The 20,633-nt window shown below is 48.7% G+C and overlaps 1 protein-coding gene and 1 long non-coding RNA gene across 3 annotated transcripts in view; both read right to left on the bottom strand.

The window, feature by feature from the left end:
• Nucleotides 1–570: 570 nt before the first annotated feature.
• On the bottom strand, nt 571–3,538 carry LOC131517355 (uncharacterized). 2 transcript variants are annotated; one of them, XR_009264542.1, is made up of 4 exons: nt 2,912–3,538; nt 2,642–2,787; nt 1,707–2,076; nt 571–1,095 (listed from the first exon to the last, which is right to left on the bottom strand). It is a non-coding gene; the product is annotated as an uncharacterized LOC131517355 (long non-coding RNA). The 2 variants fall into 2 exon arrangements; XR_009264543.1 differs by having other exon boundaries at nt 2,659–2,787.
• Nucleotides 3,539–11,702: 8,164 nt separating this feature from the next.
• The window catches only part of FNTB (farnesyltransferase, CAAX box, beta), a 68,690-nt gene continuing 59,759 nt past the window's right edge, over nt 11,703–20,633 (bottom strand). The window contains exons 10-12 of the mRNA XM_058739332.1: nt 19,619–19,730; nt 18,629–18,743; nt 11,703–13,167 (exon numbers count right to left, since the gene is read on the bottom strand). Coding sequence (XP_058595315.1) covers nt 13,036–13,167; nt 18,629–18,743; nt 19,619–19,730 — 359 coding nt within the window. The 3' untranslated portion in view covers nt 11,703–13,035. The remainder of the gene's footprint in view (nt 13,168–18,628; nt 18,744–19,618; nt 19,731–20,633) is intronic.

The raw sequence follows: 20,633 nt of genomic DNA, 5'->3' as shown, positions 1-20,633 counted from the left end.
GTTAACCAGGGCAACATTTCTAGATACAGCTCCTGCTAAATAAATGACCCTTGGGGAATTGGTAGCCCAGAGCTGTGTGTTTGGGTTTCTCCTGGTAATGAATGCCCAGTTCAGAAGTGACTGGTGTTCTCTAGGTCCTTTGGGTTTCTAGAGAGTTCCACCACAGTAAGAGGAGGCAGCAGAGCTGCCAAGCACTAGTGGTAAAGGAGGCTTCAACAGCACCGAGTTAGCTCTACTCGGCCTAGGGACCAACATTGGCCTCAACTCGTTTGACCTCGAAAGGAGGAGAGTTTATGGCCAGAACACAGCTCAGCTTTGGTTTTCCTGTCTGGCTGACAAGAAATACTGCTATTCCTAGACCAAGGGAGGGAGTGAAGTTAAATCAGTTCTTCGATTTGTCCCTCTCTTTAGAATGGTAATGCTGGGGCTTCTGTCAACCAGATGTCAAACTCAGAGTATCTCTTTTTAGTTAATGGGAGTTGACACGTAGGCTGTGTTTCTACAACAGGCAGTTTGGAACATGACCAAACCAAGCCCCCAAAACCATGATTGCAATTAGGAAACCAAGGATACTGGGAGAACAACATCCCATTTATTAAAGGCACTCCTTTCTAAGATAGGAAAGAGACAAGAATAAGAAAATGGGAACGAAGTCGAGTGATAAGGTCGAAGAGGGTAGTAAGCCCTCTAAGTTAGGATGCCTTCCTCTTTCTTATTGCCCTTTACCTTATCTCTTTATATGTCCGGCCTTAATTATAAATCTCAGACACAGCTAGCTTGGTCAGGGTGGGCCTTAGAAGCAAGCTGCAGGTGAAGGAAAACGTGGTCCCGACATGGAGGGAATGTGCAGCTGGGCTCCTAGGAGGTGGGGAACAGGACGAAGACCAGTCGAGCCAGCACGACGATAGGTGATGTCCCTGAGAGCCTGGCTTTCAAAGAAGTTGAGTTTTAGGCTTCTCAAAATTTCAGTAAACCAGCTGGAAGAAAAGGGCCACAACGGATAGCTGGTTCCGGGGAAAATTTGATCCAACTGACTGACATGCCGAGCAGACTGGCAAGTGGTGGAGGAAAGCCGGTGCCGCTGGGAGTAGCTGCCTGGAAAGGAAAGCAAGGTAAGAGACCCAAGCTGCTCGCTACAGGGGATGAACCAAAGTCCCAGCCAAGTTTCTTCTGGTCTGTCTAGGAAGCCAGTGTATGTACCCCCCCAGGACACCGAAGTTTGACCACGGGTTGCTTTCACAGCGAGTCATGGTGCTCTGGCAGGCCCGCACAAAGCCAGAGAACCTGGTGACCTGCCTGGTCACTGCAGCAGGTGGCTTCACTGAGGGTCCTGTTGAAAGCCACCCCTTGTTCTTTTGCAATGGTAAGCTTGATATTTTCCTACCTTTACGATTGCCCTGAATGCAAGGGTTATTTTTTTAAATGGCCCAGTTTTTAAATTTTTTTTTTTTTAATGTTTTCATTTATGTTTGAGAGAGAGAGAGAACGCGAATGGGGGAGGGGTACAGAGAGGGGGACAGAGGATCTGAAGCGGGCTCTGTGCTGACAGCAGAGAACCCGATATGGGGCTCAAACTCACAAACCGTGAGATCGTGACCTGAGCCAGAGTCGGACGCTCAACCAACTGAGCCACCGAGGCGCTCCCTCAAAGTTCTTGGTATGCTAATCCCATATGTAGAGTAGTTGTGAGTTTAGCAAAGAATTACCTCAGCTCACAGAGTTATCATCTTAGCTGGGAGAGGTTTGAAGAACGAGACTAAGTAGATGATCGGAGTGGAGCTCTGACCCTGGCTGAAGAAAGCAGAATTCTGTTTCTAATAAGAGAGTACTTTATGCTTGGGTTCTGAAGGCAGACTGCCTGAGTTCAAAATCCTGGCTCTGTCCGTCGCTGGTAGTCTCCGGGGAGTCCCTTCTCCCAGCCTCAGTGTCCTCATCCATGAAGTGAGGAGAATAATAGTGCTACCCTCACAAGGTGGCCGTGAGGGTTAAATGAAAGAATGCTTCTGATGTGCTTGACCTCGGGTCCACAGGAGCACTCAGGTGCTGGCGGTCGTTATCTCCTGCGGTCAGCCTCCCCTGGAGTACGTGAGGGTGGGTATCTTGGTGTCCCCCCCCCCCCCCAAGATGTGCCCTGTCCTTACAAGGTTTGACTCCCAAAAGCAAAATAACGCAGAGAACAAAAAGAAGCTGTTGAGGAAAGAGGCACAGCCGAGCTGAATTAGCCAAGTGGGTGTGAGGCCAGGCTCTTTTTAAGACTGCACTTGGGAGAAAAGCAGAGGGAAGGAAGAGGGGTTTGGGGAGCCATCCACCTGACAGGACTGCCTTGATGATGTTGCCCTTGTCCCACTGGGGCTCTACACTCTTGAGGGCCGGCTGAGGGCTGTCTAGCCACCCACTTTTGAAGCCCCGAGCAAAGGCGATGGCACGGGGCCACACCCGTTTTTATGCCACACGCTGGCGGCCGCCTCTCTGGTTGCCGGGCAGGTCTACAGGCCAGCCAGAGCAAGGCAGTGTCTCAGGACTGTTTGCCAGGCTCCGTTCTGGACAGCCTCCGGGAACACGAAACTAGAGCCTTTCTTTGTTCAAAACAGTTTCTCTAGCCTGAGGAGGAAACCTGGGTAGGGAGCGGGAGTTTGCCAACCTCTACGTCGGCCGTACCCAAAACCCATGGTGAGACCTGGGCCCCTTCTGAAGGGTCCTGAAGCGTGGATCATGAACAGGCAAAGACAGACGTCCTTCAGCGTTTGGGGTTTTACTAAGGCACGGACTAATTCGTACAGCGCCGGGCTGTCCTTGGGAAGGGGACAGACAACAACAACAAAAATATTTTCTAGTTAATTCCTGAGGTAGAAGTCAAATTGGCCAAATACCCTATTCCTAGACAAGTTTGGATAAGCAGGCTTAACCGTACCCAGGACCGGAGTGACGGCATCAGGCAGGCCCCCACTTGAGTTTTGGAGGCTCTCCCAGCAAACCATCACCAGCTGCTAAGTGTCGTCACTGCTTCATCAGGGTCAGGGTGGGGCGGGAAGCCCGAGGAGCTTCAGGGCTAGCGCCTGACTGGCTAGGTTGGGCCACAGGCTCTGAACTTGCCCATCTGGATTGGCTCTGGGTGACACTGCCCTGGTTTCCTGAGGCACAACATGAAGACAGCAGTGGCACAAAGTGCCATTATGAGGCGTAAAGGCCTGAGTGTGAAAGTCCTTGAACTGTGGCCGGCGCTTGGTGAGTACTCCGATATACTTAGGTCTGGCTGCCATCACAGGTCCTGGGCCGTGCAACCATTTCTGTTTGTGTTTTGTTGAAATACGGAGTGAATAAATTCTATCTTTCAGCGCATTAAAATCCTTAAAGGAAAGTAAATTTAAGTTTACTTACTTAAATTTAAGGAATTTAAATTCCTCAAAGGAAGTAAATACATGTTGCATACCAAGGGGTGACTTCTGATGGAACTCTAGCAACACCACAGATCTATTCCCTGTGGAAAAAATCTGGACTTGGGAAATGAAATATATCCTTGCTGGCTGGATCAGAACCATTTACCATTACCATACCGGTTACTTCTCCCCGTTCTCCATTCTGGGTTTGTTTTTTTTTTTTAATTTTTTTTTTTTTTTTAACGTTTATTTATTTTTGAGACAGAGAGAGAGCGAGCACGAACGGGGGAGGGGCAGAGAGAGAGGGAGACACAGAATCGGAAGCAAGCTCCAGGCTCTGAGCCATCAGCCCAGAGCCCGACGCGGGGCTCGAACTCACGGACCGCGAGATCGTGACCTGAGCTGAAGTCGGACGCTTAACCGACTGCGCCACCCAGGCGCCCCTCCATTCTGGTTTTAATTTGGATTTCTGCAGTGCCTGCTGGCCCACACCATGCCACGCCCAGAGATACTGCAAAAGCCCATCTTGTGACTGCTGGATGTTTCCTGCCAGGGCCTGGTTACGATAGTGGTTGAGCCCTTGTTTTTCAGCCTTCCCTCCCGGGGCACCATGAGCAGAGCTGCCTGGAGGGGTGAGGCGGGCACAGCCTAGCCTGTTGGCTCCACGTGGTCTGACGACTAGACCCCAGGGCCCACGGGCTCCAGCTCACACTGGCTGACACGTGTATACCTTGTGCACACACACACACACCCAGCAGGATGGGCGTGTCTAGAAAAGAGCCGAACAGGTGGCCCTGGACAGTTCACAACCAGCTGGGCAGGCTCCCTCCTGTGCCCTGTGCTGGATGCCAGCTGCACCAGCAGGCCTGTTCTGACTGCCAGGCCCCATTTAGGATTGTTTTCCTCTGATGTCCATGGCAGAAGTGGGGTCCTTTCATACCTATAGAGCCTTCTCTGGGCAAAATTGTCCAGCACAGTGTCTATTAATTTTTCCCAGTAAATTAAAGGCCGTGGGCGGGGGAGGGGGAAGAATCAAGGATCCAACGTTGAGAAATCTGTGCCAGAACCTTCCACCCCAGTGCCGAACATGGTTGAGTTTGAGCCTCCCGCCAAGAAAACCAGAAAGCTGACGGCTACCATAGCAGGCCAGTAGAGAAAGGTACATACTCCATAAGCTGGCTCCTGCAAGGGCCCGATGAGCCATGCAAAGTCTGGTTCAAGAAATAACCAAATGGGCGTGCAGAGCTGCTGCCCACGCCCTCCCTCCTCACCAGCCGGAGGAGTCCAGCTGGCAATGTGGCTCCCACGCACATGCTTGAGAGCTTCATTGTTTCTTATCTCCCGGTGCCATCAACAGCTCGGAGGTGGCAGGGGCAGATCTGGAGCTAAAGGACAGTGGCCGATGGCTTTAGGCCAAAGGCCATGGCAAGGCCAGCCAGCTGAAAGAAGGAATGTCACGTCCACAGCAAATACCTACCACAAAGCCAGCGGGAGACTTCAGCTAGAGGAACTCTGGTTCAAACAGCTTGACTAGGTTTCCCTGCAGGAAATGAGTCTGGGGCCATGAACACTTAGGCAGGCATTTCCAACTGGGGGCTCCCATGAGGCCAGGGACTGGTCTTAATGCTCGCCGCTGCACCCCTATCACAGTGCCTGGTCTGTCACTGGGTACACTACAAATACACAAATGAGTACATGCCAAGGGACTCCAGCCTCCCAGTGTACGTTCATTTCTGCACACTTTTAGGTCACTTCTGGGGTTGCCTCTACCTGAGTTCAACCCACAGGTATTTGAGCAGCCCATATCCTCCGCCCAGCACTGTGCCAGGCACTGGGGAGACTCAGGCAGCTAATGAAGCCTGGGCCCTGCCTGCAGAAAGCTCAGAGGAGGTAGAAACCAGACTCAAGCACATGGATACCAAAGGAGTTCTGAAGCTGGGCCCTCGATGAGAAAGTTGGCATGTGGCGGGACAAGGAACAGGGCCAGGCCATCGCTTCCCAAGCTCTGGTGTGCTCCCCTTCCTCCCTCCCCACAAGAGCCCAGCAGAGGCTTTGGGTGAAGGGAAGGTGGGCCAGAGCCTCCACTCTGCGGGGACAGGATCACCCTTCACATTCCACCACATTCACTGGCTAGCTTGGCATCCAGACCATGGCCACCACTGCTCCCAAGAGGGAGGGGAGGACTTGAGTGGATGAGCCAGCAAAGCGTCAGCCTTCCCGGGAGCACAGCATAGCTCTCCTGGGTACCCATTCCATCATACCATTGTCATCCCCCTCTGGGGGTCCCACTTGCAGGACCCTCCCCACCTTCCTGCCAGGCACTTAGTCCGCATGCCTCTGGGGCAGAGCCCCCTACAGTCCCGGGGTCCCCCTGGCCCTCCCCTTGAGCATACTATGACATCTAGCCTGCTCTGACTCGGGAGCTGAAGTCCTAGGCTTCTATCACCACCTTTGTCCTATCAGCTCAAGCCATACACAGGTACAGCAGATGGCACGAAGTCTCACATCCAAGATCACCAGCGTGCAGTACTTTTTATTCTGGACAGAATGTAATGTGACCAAAGATTGAAGAGCATAGTATACTGAACCCCAATGCACCCGTCACCCAGTGTCAACGATTATCAACAGGCCCATACTTCTTGAAAGAGAAGGGACGACAGAATGAGGATATGATGATGATGATGCTATTTTATAAGTAAGGAAGTGTGGAGATGTCAAAGGGACACAGGAACCAACTGAAAGAGTTAATGGCCAAAGCTGGAATAATTTGAGCAATAAAATAAACAACATAGTATGGAACATATCCCAAAGCATTAAATAAGTATTCACAAGTCCATACCAATATAAACAAATGAGTAGAAAAATAAATAAATGGAGAAAAGACAAACCTCCCACAGAATTCCAAGTAATTTATGTAGATACCCTACCTTCAAGGATGTGAGGCATAGCTCTCCGCTCCTTAAATGTGTACTGTGCACGTGGACTTCCTTCTAAAGGGCACAGTCTGGATAGGGGAAGAAAGAGGAATCTTGCAGTGCGATAGCCCGACACATGCTTTCAGCCAGGTCTCAAGGGTAAAAGCCCCCAGGACAAGCCATGTGGACCACACGCACCCTTGATAGGATGTGATGAGAGGGCACCTGGCCTCTGTGGCCTTGCCCCCAAAATGCACAGTCCTACCCCAATCATGAGAATGTTTTCATGCAATTTCCAAGTGAGAGGCCATCTACAAAATACCTGACCGGTATTCCTCAAACTGTCAAGGCCACCCACAACAAGGAAAGCCTGAGAAACTGTCACAGCCAAGAGCAGCCTAAGGAGAGTTGACTGTATGTAATGAGGTGTCCTGGATGGGATCTGGGGACAGAAAAGGGGCATTTAGGTAAAAACTAAGTTATTCAAATAAACTATGGACTTTAGTTAATGGTAACGTATCAACATTGGTTCATTAGTTTCGACGAATGTTCCATATTCACGTAAGATGGCAACAGTGGGGGAAGCTGGCTTAAGGGACATAGGGATCTACTATCCTTGCGATTTTTCTGTCCATCTAAAACTATCCTAAAATAAAAAGGTCGTCTTTTTTTTTTTTTTTAATTTTTTCAATGTTTTTTATTTATTTTTGGGACAGAGAGAGACAGAGCATGAACGGGGGAGGGGCAGAGAGAGAGGGAGACACAGAATCGGAAACAGGCTCCAGGCTCCGAGCCATCAGCCCAGAGCCTGACGCGGGGCTCGAACTCACGGACCGCGAGATCGTGACCTGGCTGAAGTCGGACGCTTAACCGACTGCGCCACCCAGGCGCCCCAGGTTGTCTTTTTTAAATGCATCGTTATGATTATTTTGCAGGAGCGGTGTTTATGCAGGAGGGGCAGAGGGCAGGGAAAGTTTTCCATTAAGCCGGGCGAGCGATGAGCACTGTGTCCCCGCCTGCCTGGCTGTTCTTGGACGTACACAAGCAGTGGGAGGGGAGCATCGGCCACCTGGCCTCGTTCTCTGAACCTCCTGCACCAGCTGGTGAAAAGCAGAGTTGCCGGGAAGTGAAAGAGGATGCCCAGTCCAGGAACCGGTTAGGCAGGCCAGGCCAGGCTGCAGGGGGCGGGCTGTCTTCAGAGCTACCAGAAAGACTGACTCACCATAGCCTCGCTCTGCACTGGGGTGGCACCCATTTGGTGTGGGGATCGTCGCTCTATGCTGAAGACTTGGCAGAGCAGGAGACGGGGTAGAAGAGCGAGGCCAGCCTGCCCCGGCCACTTGCTGTCAGCATGCTCGTCCTGGTAAAAGATGGGGGCCGGCCTTCGGGGTCCCTGTCATCCAGCCCCGGAGGTAACCCACACACGTTTCGGTGCTGCCTCCATCCCCAAGACCACGCACTCCACCTTCCTTTAGACACCTGGGGGGATGGAAGCTCCTGGGCAGCAGGTCTGGGTTCAGGTTCAGACTCCACTCCTTGATCGCCAGAAACCTTGGGTGATTCACTTAAGCTCTCTGACCTGTTTCAACAGTTGTAAAACGCAGATAATACGGCTGCCTCACCCACCTCATGAGGTTGAGTCAAGGATCAAATGAGGAGAGGCAATAGACCAGGAGGAACTCTCTTAGGGGTTATTCTTTGGGTGGATGTGGCAAGGGTGATCCGTGCCCTTCAGGCAGCAGGTAAGAACTTTCACGAATAGAGTTTTGTATGTGTTAGGATGCTTTTGGTTGCAAGTAAGAGTAAATCCACCTCAGGTTGGTACACGTAGCTGAAAAACCCAGAAGCAAGGCAAACTGCAGGAGAGGGGTGATCAGGGTTCTGGCCATGCTTCTTAGTGAGTCAGGGAGTCTGTGTGTACTGGCTTCTGAGACTGGCTTCCTTGTAGGTGGGAAAATGGTTGTAGAAGTCCCAGGCCACACATGCTACCATCCCTAACAGGAGAGAGGTGCTTTTCCTCTATCATCAAATGTCCTGGGCTTCTCTCCGGTTTTTGTAGGCCACATGCTCTATTCTGCATCAATCAATGAGGCCAGGGCAAGCCATTTGATTGGTGTAGGCTTCTGTTCTTGCCAAAGAGGGATGGATTAAAATGATTGCCTTAGGCCAATCAGGGCCTGGTCCTGGACGTCGGAAGGGGATCAAATTCACACACGCCTATTGGCTGCCACAGTTGGGGAGGGGAGGAATGGATGCCAACCGTGTCCACCACAGGTTTCTATCCCAGTAATAGTCCACCGTTGTAGACAGCGGTGGTGGTTTGTCTCTCTAGCATCCATTTCCCCCCTTTGACTACAACCCTAATTTGGACTCGGGGCTTCGTTCCTTCCCCATTCTTAGACTGTGTGCTTCTGATGGAGCCCCATTTCCCACTCATGCAAGAAGCATGTGATCAAGACTTAGGTCATTCAGTGCACTTCAATCTGGCCACTGGATTGCTTCTCAGAAAAGCACGTGGCTTGATCAAAGGCAGTGAGACGCAGAGACACTTGCTGGGAAGGAAGACTGGGACAGTGCCAGCTGCTCGTGTCTGCTGAACTTCACCCTCAGAGGATGTACGGTCTGCAGCTGTTGCTGCTGCCATTTTACAGTCACAAGGAGAGAGCCTGAGGTTGGAGCTGACGCAGAAAGACCGAGGAAGCTGCTAAAGCCATATAGCCAAGCTAATTCCTGGACGTCTCAGTTTATGAGTCAACACGTTTCCTCTTTGTTTTAAGCAAGTTGTAACAATGTCTTAAATCATTCAGTTCTTCCTGTTTCGTGGCAGTGAATGCCCGAGCAGCACACGTGGGTGGCTGGAATATTTGGTACAAATTCTACCAAGCACATTTGCCTTTTGAGACTAGCAGTACATGGACATAGTATTACATTACATCTCAGCCATGAAAGATGTGGAAGAATGCTGAATGAATATGGATGGGATTTGGTCTAGATCACAGGTAGGCACACTACAGCCCATGGGCCAAATCTAGCCCACCACCTGTTCTCATAAAGTTTTACTGGAACACGACCGCACTTTGTCTATGGCTGTTTTGTCCTACCATGGCCGATCAAAGTTGAGCAGTTGTTTGCAAAGCTTAAAATACTTACTATTTACAGAGAAAATTTGCTGCCCCCTGGTATAGATGGTAGACTAATAAAAAAACATTAGCAAATATTCCCCCCACCCCCAAGTGATTCCTGGGCTCCCAAATGGAAGCAACATTGAGTAGCCCTCCATCACAGACTTCTATCTGTACCATTAACCTCAGGCCTGATTATTAGCATTAAGAAAGCAAACTTTCATTGAACTGGATTTATCCCAGACAGTGAATGACAGACATCGTACACAGTAGTCCTGGCCAAAGAGTACCTCGGAAGCCTGCAGACATAAAGCACATTTCTTTCCCCACCCCAGACTATTACCCTTCTCTCAGAGTTGGGATGCTGAAGCTACTGGCGACTTCCTGCAGGAAGCCCAGTGACCTACTTCCATAAGGAGGTTGGATGAATGAAAAGCTGGTTGGAAGATGAGACCAGTTCTTCAGTTTTATGATGGAATGTCAGCGTTGTTATCTGTACATCTACCATCTGAAGCCAATGGATTCCACTGCTACCAACAATATGGAGCGCTCAGAGCTCCACTCTTAATTCTATCAAGCTCCTGACACAAGTACAGTAGATGGTTAACGTTGATGCAATCGCCAAGGTCACATAAGCGACCACCTTGCCAGGAGTCTCTAACCTCCATCTCCCTGCTAAGTTAAGTCACCAGGAAGCAACATATCAAGATCTAAGGCTAGTCCTCAACGGAAGGCCATCGTGGAGCTGTTATTTAATACTATGGCATATGCTTTTGTGGGCGGTCTTCATGAGAAGTGGCTTCATCAAGTAGAGTACAGCATTGCCCCCAACACAGTGGCCAGAATCTGATTGATGGCTTCTAACTCAGAAATGATGTCGCGAAGAGAAGGCAGTTTAGGAATATCATTGACTGGTATTGTTATCTCAGGGGCGTCTGCTTATCCAGGAGGCTCCCCTTCTGCTCACACGAGGATCTAGCAGGCCTCCCAACTTACACAGGACTCAACGTGGGTCTGAAATGGGTCCAAGGGGGCAGTTGGGGCCCATCTGGACATCTGTGGTAGTTCTGTATTTCTTTATTGGTGAGGGAGATATTTGGGGTAACCCATCTTGAATGCTACGTAAGTGCCTTCTACTTAAGGATACACATGATAAATCTGTTTATCTGAGAATTGATCTCCAGCACCCACTTTGAATGCTGTAAAAGTCAAGAAATCCTCCAGACCCAACTGGGAGCAGAAAGGGAGTCTCATGGTTATGCCAGTGTAAACCCCCTGAGACAAGAATGCCAGGGCGCCTGGATGGCTCAGTCGGTTTGGCATCCGACTCTTGATTTTGGCTCAGGTCATGATCCCACGGTTCATGAAATGAACCCCATGTCGCGCTCTGTGCTGCCACGCAGAGCCTGCTTGGGTCTCTCTCTCCCTCTCTCTCTGCACCCCCAATAGTGTCCTCTCTCTCTCTCAAATAAAAATTTTTTACATACCAGTAAATGACCCTCTCTCCTCTACCTAGGCAAACTTCACCTAATCCTGGGGCCAGCTCAAACCCTCTCCCCTTGGTATAAAGCCAACTCATACCGAAGCAATCCCTTCTGTCTCTAACCACATCAATTACTACAATTAATCCCCTAATACCTTGAGGCTGCTGGTGTTAGAGGGTTTGGCCTTTTGTTACAGTCATGGGAAGGATGCATTTCAATGTGCTGCTTTGTGGCCCAAACTGTTTTGTTATCTGGGCAAAAAGAGCACGGGGGCAGGAATTATATTCCGAGATGAGGATACCCTCTTCTCGTCCATGGAGGGTCAGGACACAGAGTATCTGCCTTGTTGGCCTCCCTTGAGAGAGAGTCTCTCACCAGATGAGAAGGAAAGCCAGGTGACCACAGGATTCTGGCCCGTTCTGTGACAGTCCCCCCACCTCTGGTCAGGACAGCCACCTCCACCTGTTGCTGAATTCTTGCCTTCAGACTCAGAAGCACAGTCTCTGCTCAGAATCAGACAGACACACAGACACCATGAGACGCGGCGTACAGAGGGCTGGGACAAAAGTAAACAGAACTGGTTTGGGGAACTTGGGAGACAGAGCTTCTCCCACTGCTTGTTGGGCCCACGGTGGCATCCACTGGAGCAGCTGTCTGAGGGTTGAACCCAAGTCAGATCCCTGCAAGGTCTGAAATGTCACACACACGGGAGACCGGCAATCCGCGAGCAATCTTCAGTAACTCTCAACAGTGGACACTCTGAGGGAATGTTCTTGGGACCAGTCACAAATGAGAGACATCAGAGAAAATGTTATTCTTTTATTATTTCAAGGAGGTAATACATAGCCCAATCCGCCAAAGCAATAGGGAATGAGAGGCAGCAGACGGCCAGAGTTTTGAGAAGAGCCTCGTGCCGCACCTCCAGGCTCCTGTCTGCTCGCAGTCCGGGGCTGCGTACATGAAGGCCAGGTCAGCCGCACAGAGTGTGCCGTGACTGTAGCAGCGGACAGATGGCCCAACTCAACGCCCCGCTGACCGAGAAAGGGTTCCCCGTGAGCAGCAGAGGCCCTGCCAGGCTGAGCACGCCGGGCGGCACTCAGTCCTGCCACAGCCGGCTGAGCAGCCAGCCTATCTAGCACTTGATTTTATCTCTGTGAGACTAGAGTGGGCAGGATGTGAATAAATCCTGAGTCAAATTAAGGTGAAAGACTTAGTAGTGTTAATACTCCAGATGAGAGAAGACAACACCGTCTCTGAGGGTGATGGGCTGGGAGTCTGATGGAAGAAAGATGGAAACACACGCAATGGCCACAGGCTGCAGGTGCGGCCTTGAGGACACGAGAAGGGTATTTCACATACATGATGGGGGGCGGGCACTGGGGCTGCTTCCTCGGACACAGAAATGAACTAGAGGTTCATTTTCCACTCATAATTGGTTTCCTGGGTCTAAGTCACCACCCCCGTGGCTGAAGCGAGTCCCGCCCTGGGGAGAAGTGTGGCTCAGTTCTCCAGTGCGGAGGGGGATGGACTCACAACTCAAGGAGATCTTTCTCCCCCACCCCCAGCTCCTTTCCCTTGCAAATGACTGAGGTGGAAGGTGAGAGGTAGGGCACCTCCTAGTGAAGTCCCACCATGATTTTTTTCTAGAGAATTCACTGTGATGGGACCAAAGCTCCCCCTCCCCCTCGGCACGGAATAGACTTATTTCCACTCAGGGGAGGGCACCTTCCTGGTGACTTAATGGGGGCGTGCAGAGGGGAATCGCAGCAGTGACTCATAGACACCGTTCATTTCAGTACGACTGTCCGGGCCGGAGAGCTGGCGGCGAGGGACTGGTCCTGCCCAGCATGCACCGTTCCCCAACAATCCTGGCCAGGCCAGAGCCGGGTTTAGATGCCGCACGGGCTGACAGATTTTTGGTTTGACGGAAGTGGAAAGAATTTTTTAAAAACCACGCCACTATTTTCTCCAAACCCAGGGCCATCAGTTTTGTTTTGTTTGACAAGAAAAGGACAAAGGACCACAGCTCCCTAGTGGCCAAGGCTTCTGCAGCACAGAATGCAGTATGTATCGAAATGCATAAACCTGGGTCTGACCGGGGAGGTGGGTGAACATAGAGCCAGGGGCCCTGGGTCTTCTAGTCGGTGGCAGTCTCTCCTGGTGCCTCGTCGTCATGTTCCTCAAAGCCCGGGACTGGCTTCTGCAGGAAGTGCATGGTGGCCTGGATCACCTTATCTGGTCCAATATTGTACACAGGGTGAGTGGGCTGCTGCAAAGAGAACAGATGCCGATCAATCACCCCAGTGGTCCTTGCGACCGTGCACAGACTTGAAACCTTTACATGGACTTGTAAGAATTTATCAGAAGAAGGAATCATCAGAGATACACAGGGAGATTTATCACCCCAGGCCCTGATGTTCAACAACAAGGTATTAGTAAAAGCATTTAATGCTACATGGGATGCAAAGGAATATTACACAGCCGTTTAAAAACATGCTTTCAAATATTTAATGGTAAGGGCAAATGCTTATAACGTATCATGTGAGGAAAACAGTATATACAATGTTATCCCAAACTTACCTTTTGAAAATGTGTTTGTAGATGTGATTTATAGGCAGAAATTGGACATACGCCAAAATCAGTCCCATTATATTTTCTTATACTTTTGTATATATTCTAATTATTAAAACATACATGCATTTATTTACATTTGTAATCAAGGAAAAGGACCACAACGCGATGATGCAGTAAAAGCGTCAGGCCGTATTTAAACTCTTTTATAGTAGTCTGCTACATCATAGAAATCCAAAAGAAACTTCAGGTCTGAGACAGGGCACAACTGGAGGCCAATATTCAGGACTCATCCACTCTGGGAGAATGAAGGAGGGGACAGAAATGCAGGAGAGGTTTTAAAACTACTTTTAAAATACTATGGGGGCACCTGGGTGGCTCAGTTGGCTAAGCGTCCAACTTCGGCTCAGGTCGTGATCTCATGGTTCATGAGTTCGAGCCCCACGTCGGGCCCTGTGCTAACAGCTCAGAGCCTGGATCAGGCTTCAGATACTGTGTCTCCCTCTCTCTCTGCCCTTCCCTCATTCACGCTCTGTCTCTGTGTCTCTCAAAGCTGAATAAACATTAAAAAAAAAAAAGAGAGAATACTATGAGCAACTCTATGCCAAAACCTATAAAAGTACAGATAAACTGAATAATTCTATAGAACAATATAAATTTTCAAAAGAAATTCTTTAAAATTTGTATGAATACATTTTTTAAAAAGTTTTTATTTATTTAGTTTGGTGGGGGGAGGAGCAGAGAGGGAGAAAGAATCCCAAATAGGCTCTGTGCTATCAGCACAGAGTCCAATGCAGGGCTCAAACTCACAGAACCATGAGATTATGACCGGGGGCAAAATCGAGTCAGACACTTAACCAACTGAGCCGCCCCAACTTGTATGAATAAATTAAATCAGTAATAACAGTTGCTTATTCTGCTCCACCATTCCTCCCCTAAAATATCTGGCAGGCCTGGATGGTTTCTCAAGCAAGTGCTACCAAACCTACAAGAAACATAATCTCTAACTTCTATAAACTTTTTCAAAGTCTAAACAAAAGGCAGGGGTGGGGGTGGAGAAGAAGTACCCACCTAATTTTATGAGGCTGTGATATTATCCTGAAATATAAACTGGAAAGAGCAATACAATAAAACAAAAATTCAGATCAGCTTTTCTTATGAATACCATGCAAAAAAAAATCCTAAATAAAAATACTAGTCAGGGACACCTGGGTGGCCCAGGTAAAAATACTAGTAAAATACTAGTCAGTCGGTTAAGCATCTGACTCTTGGTTTCAGCTCAGGTCATGATCTCGTGGTTTCGTGGGTCTGAGCCTCGTGTTGGGCTCTGTGTTGGTGGCGCAGAGCCTGCTTGGGATTCTCCCTCCCTCGCTCTCTGTCCCTCCCCCACTTGCACTGTCTCTCAAATTAAAAAAAAAAAAAAAAAACAGTCAAAAATGCTAGCAAACTGGGGCACCTGGGGGTCTCGGTTGCATGTGCAACTCATGGTTTTGGCTCAGGTCACGATCTCACAATTTGTGAGTTTGAGCCCTACGTTGGGCTCTGTGCTAGCAGTGCAGAGCCTGTGTGGGATCCTCTCTCTCCCTTTCTCTCTGCCCCCCCCAAATAAACTTAAAAAAAAAATACTAGCAAACTGAATCCAGCAATGTATTAAACACACACAATCACGCTGTCCTCTGACCATAAGAAGGGCTGATCCTAGGAATGTAATGTTAACATCAGAACACTTATTAACAAAATATAGTGCAGTCAAGGAGAAAAACCAGATGTAGAAAAAGCCCTCAGTAAAATTTAATATTAGATTATGATTGGAACAAACAAACAAGAAACAACCTGGCAAACCAGGAAGAGAGGGTTAAGTAACATCCTTAACTTGATAGGATGTATTTAATGGTACAATATTTATCTGATACAATGGTACAAAATATCTGATAAGTATTTATCAGAACCCTGCAGTAAGGATCCTACGTAATGCTGAAATTATAGACACCTTCCCATTACAACCAGAAGCAAGACAGGAGTGCCCCCCCACTATGACCACCTCTAGTCAACACTCTATAGGGGTCTTAACCAACATCCCAAGGCAGAAAAAGAAATAAAATTCTTAAGAATCAGAAAGAAAAAGGCAAAACTGTCCTTATTCAAAAATAACATCACATGCTAAATAAAAAAAATCCAAGAGATTCTACAAACTATTACAACTATTAAGTTCAGCAAGGTGGCTGCATACAATTAAAATATAAATATCATTTCTGTACATTAGTAACAACCAGTCACAAATATAAAAAATATTCCAGTCACAATAGACACAAAAAGTATAAATTTCCTAGACATAAGTCTAACAAAAGATGTGTTAGTCTTTTATGGAGAAAATGATGTAAGACCACTGAAGGACATGAAAAATAATCTGAAAAATCGTGTTCACAAATGGAAAGCCTTAATATTGAAATGAAGTCTGTTCTCTCCCATTAATCTTAAATCTAATGTGATTCCCATAAAAATTCCATTATAGTTTGTTTTTTTTGTGTGTGGAACTCGATAAGCTGATCCTAAAATTTATAGGAAAAAGAAAAAAGAAAGAACAGCAAGGCAATTTTGAAGAAAAAGAACAAGGGGATGGGACCTGCCTACCTGCATTTACAATTTGCTTAAGAGAGTACAGACAGGCAAACAGACCAGAGGAACAGAACAGAGTCACTTCATATACAGAAACTCGAGTACGTGACAGACATGTGACACACATCAGTAGGAAAGTTGTAAACTTCTGTAAGTGGTATTGGTCAATTGGTCATCTACATGGAAAAAATATAAAATTATATCCAACCCTCACCACAGACAAAAACCAATTCCAAGAGAATTAAAAATCCAGATGGGAAGAGCAAAACTTTAAATGGTTTGGAAGAAAATATACGTATGACCTGAATGTGTTCAGGGAAAGATTTTTTTTTTCTAATGTGTAGGGAAAGATTTTTTTTTTCTAATGTTTTATTTTTAAGAGGACAGAGCATGAGCCGGGGAGGGGCAGAGAGAGAGGGAGACAGAATCGGAAGCAGGCTCCAGGCTCCGAGCTGTCAGCACAGAGCCCAACACAGGGCTCGAACTCACAAACCATGAGATCATGACCTGCAGTTGGATGCTTAATCGACTGAGCAACCCAGGTGCCCTGGGAAAGATTTCTTTAAAAAAATTTTTTTTAATGTTTATTCCTTTTTGAGAGACAGAGAGACAGAGCATGAGTGGGGCAGGGGCAGAGAGAGAGGAAAACACAGAATCCAAAGCAGGCTCCAGGCTCTGAGCTGTCAGCACAGAGCCCAACGCGGGGCTCAAACCCATGAACTATGAGGTCATAACCTCAGCTAAAGTCAGATGCTTAACCAACTGAGCCATCCAGGCACCCCCGGGAAAGATTTCTTAAGTACCCCTCCACCCTCAAAAACCGAAAAGGCAGTAAAACTGTTCACTATAAAATTAAAAATCTTCTATTCAACAACCAAAAAACCCACTAAAAGTGAAAAGACAAGTCACGAACTGGAAGAGATTTACTACACACGTCACTGACACAGGATTAGTATTGAGAACACACAGAGAACGCCTTCAAATGTGAAAGAAAAGGGCAAACAATTAAAATTACAAATCAGCAAGCAAGCAAGCAGCTGGCAGGCAATTCACAGAAGACATAACACAAATGGTCAACGAACATTTGAGAAGATGCTCAACCTTACTACGAATGAGGGAAATGTAAAAATAAAACTGAGATACCATTTCCCATCTATCAAATGGCAGAGAGGAAAAGTTGGACCACAGAGCAACTCATCTGAGTACTGTGCGAGTGTAAAACGACACAAGCCACATGGGCATTGGGGGGGGGGGGGTGTTGTCTATGAAGATGAAGGTGTGTGTGCTCTTCAACCCAGCAAGTCTCTCCTAGAGAAACTGACACAAGAATGTGCACTGTGACTCCGTTTGCAATAGCACAAACCGAAACCATCTCAACATTCGCCAACAGGAGAAGAAAAATCAGTTGAGGTACATTTATACAAGGGAATACCCTATAGTTGTTAAAATGTTCAAGCAGAGCAACATATGTGAACGCGGGTAAACCTCAAAAGTGTAACGGTCAGCAAGAACAGCAACGCACAATAAGTGATCCAATAGCTACCGTCCTAAAAGGCATGAAAACATTCTCTGTCTATATTGTTTATGGATACAGACATATGTAGTGATAGCACAAAAACTTATCTGCAGGCATGCCAAATGTCAAACTTAGGACAAGGTGATGCTGGGGATGGAAGGAGACTGACAAATGGAAAAGGGGTACATGGGAGGCGAATATGGAAAAATGTTAAGACTTGAAAAAGCTGAGTGGTTGCAACTCCGATTTTGTCTGGTTATCAGTGAGGCTGAGCATCTTTTTATCCATACTGGCCATCTGTGTTCCTTCTGTTGGAACTATTCTGTGACAGTCTGCACGGGCCCCGTGATTTGATGGCCGTGGACGGTGTTAGTTGGATTCACGTCACAGGCTCACGTCTAGGCTCAGGGATGTTTCCCGCGGCCAGGCTGGTCTAGGGCTGGATGTGGGGCTGAACATCCTGCCCGCAAGGGGCTAACAGCTCTGGGAGGCAGCAGACAAAACCAAGTTAAACACATGCTACAAACTGCAACTGAGTGCCACGAGGGGCACAAACAAGGCGCGGTGGTGGAGCACTGTAGGGAGGCCTCCTTCACAGAGGTGGTCTGGGAATCTTCTCTGGAGAGACGGCATGTCACTGTAGGCTCCAGAAGACAGCCAGCCATGCAGCGAGGACTGTGTGGCTGCAGATTCCAGAAACCTACTGCCTCCTAGTACATTTCCTCAATGGAACTATGAATAGAAGTCTGGGTCTGAGGCAGGGATAAAGGCACAGAACCTCTGTCTCAGACTGGATGTCCCCACCTGGAACCCTGAGTTTGCCTTAAGATAGTTCCCTCCTAGGTCCCAGGCTCCCTCCAGGGCGGCTGCCAATGGAGGGAGGGTGGGGGCTGCGTGCTCACAGACCTGCCCACAGGAGGCACATGGATAGTTGTGCAGGACACGCGTGGCTGCTCCCCTCTCTTGGTATGCCCCCATCCTGGGGACCCTGTGGAGAAGCGCCATCAAGCCCCCCACCCGGCCTTACCAGAGCATTTTCGGGCACACCCAGGACCACATCGTGCAACATGGCTCCACTGCCGAAGTGCTGGGCTATGGACAGGCCGCTCAGGCAGTAGCAGGTGTGGTAGAAGTCCCGAGACCTACAAAGACAAGGTAGCTCTGAGCAGGGACTCCTCCACTCCCACAAATCCCCCCAGGCACAGCCTCCAACAGGAGACTCAGGCCTGGAGCACACCCCCACATCCCAGGCCCAGGTCAAGCCGTGGCATTTCTCAGAGCCCCACTCTTCAGCCCTGCACCCTTGTAGTCTTGTAGACTTGTAGTCCGTCCCCCCAGGGTCTCCTCCAGCTGTCTTCCAGAAAGGACTCTCCAGGGTAGTGCTGGTGCTAAATTAATGTATTTCTCAAAAAAAAAAAAAAAAAAATCCTACCAAAATGCCTAGAAATGAGCCAAATTCTCCCTGACAAACTGCTAGGGACCAGCCTTCAGCTGGGCCTTCCCCTGGATGCTGACAGTCACAGGGTGTGTGCTGGCCCAGTAGCAAAGGGAACAGGACTTATCTGATTTCCCTTTTCTTTTTACTGCGGCGCCTCAAGGTATTTAATCTATGCTGCAATAGTTGTGATTATAATTTCTGTTTATGACACTCAAGGGTTTTAAAGTCCTATATCCTGTTCTATTTAAATCAGTTTCGTTTAAAAAAAAAAAAAAAAAGGCAAGAAAAGCCACCAACTTGGCAATCTATGTACCTACCCAGAGAGGGGGCTGCATGGAAGCTGGGGGAAAAGATGGGCACTGGGGGGTGCCAGGATGGCACTGGAAGGGGTGCTCCCACTGGGAGGCTTCTTCCCACAACACACTAGCACCAAGCAGCTGGATGGAAAGGGAGCCCCCTCCCCCCTGCCCCCCAGGCTTTTAAAGGTCAGCGGCTGTCACCCTCTGGTTCTGGGGAGGCTTGAGTGGCACACCATCTCTCCCCTCCCTGCCCCTCCCTCTCCCAAGAGAAGGCACTCACTTGCCAGGCTTATCCAGAAGCCCCCCGGCGGGGCACTGGCAGCACATAAGAATGTACTCCTGCAGGGCCTGCTGATGAAACATCCAGTGGCTCATGCTGAGGGCAGGGTCGCCTGCAGAAAGGCATAGCGTCAGGGCATGCCCGGTGGGCATCCAGCACGGTATGAATGACGTCTTTGTATTTTATTACCCACTGGGGACAGTTAAGGTTTCCCTCTATTATTCCTGGACTAATTTTGAAAATTACATTCTTGGGACACTTGATATCTTCGCCCACGTCCCATGATGTGTCCCTTCTCCCGACCTTTGACTTGAGTCAAAGAGCAGCAGTGCAGAACGATACCTTGGGGTAAACGCCCTTACCGTGAATGCCTGTCCTAAACCACATCACGGACAGGCGTGGGCCAGCTGGCTATCTCTGCCTTCCAGATCCACCCTCTCACTGCTCCTGACTCAGTCCACAACTCCCTCCTCTGGGCCTCTTAAGACATTTCCTCTAGCACATCCCTGACTCTAACTGGCTAAGAGAACTCTCAACAGGGGTGATGTCTGTTCCTTCTACTTTTCTAAACCTCAACTTAATATATCTCCAAAGGGCATCCTCCAACTCCTCTCTTGGCCTCAAAAACTGTTCCTAAGAAGGATTACTAGTAACCGCCAGTATTTCTGCATCATATAATAGGGTAGGGCACCTGAGTGGATCAGTTAAGTGTCTGACTCTGGATTTCGGCTCAGATCATGATCTCACAGCTCGTGAGTTCAAGCCCTGAGTCGGGCTCTACACTAACAGCAGGGAGCCTGCTTGGGATTCTCTCCCTCTCCCTTTCTACCCCTCCCCTGCTTGTGCTTTCTCTCAAAATAAGTAAATAAACTTAAAAAAAATACGGCAGCAGGAGCAGAAACTGGCAGTTCTGGTAATAATGCTCATGTATGAACAAGCAACTGGCCTTCTTCACTCTGAAGCTGAATCAGTATGGTCGGAGAATTCCGTGGGCCGCATAGTTATCAAATGCAGA

Source organism: Neofelis nebulosa, chromosome 7, assembly GCF_028018385.1.
Source record: "Neofelis nebulosa isolate mNeoNeb1 chromosome 7, mNeoNeb1.pri, whole genome shotgun sequence".
Classification (NCBI taxonomy): Eukaryota; Metazoa; Chordata; class Mammalia; order Carnivora; family Felidae; genus Neofelis; species Neofelis nebulosa.
The sequence above is the reverse complement of the archived record's forward strand: the minus strand, read 5'-3'. Positions and strand labels throughout refer to the sequence as shown.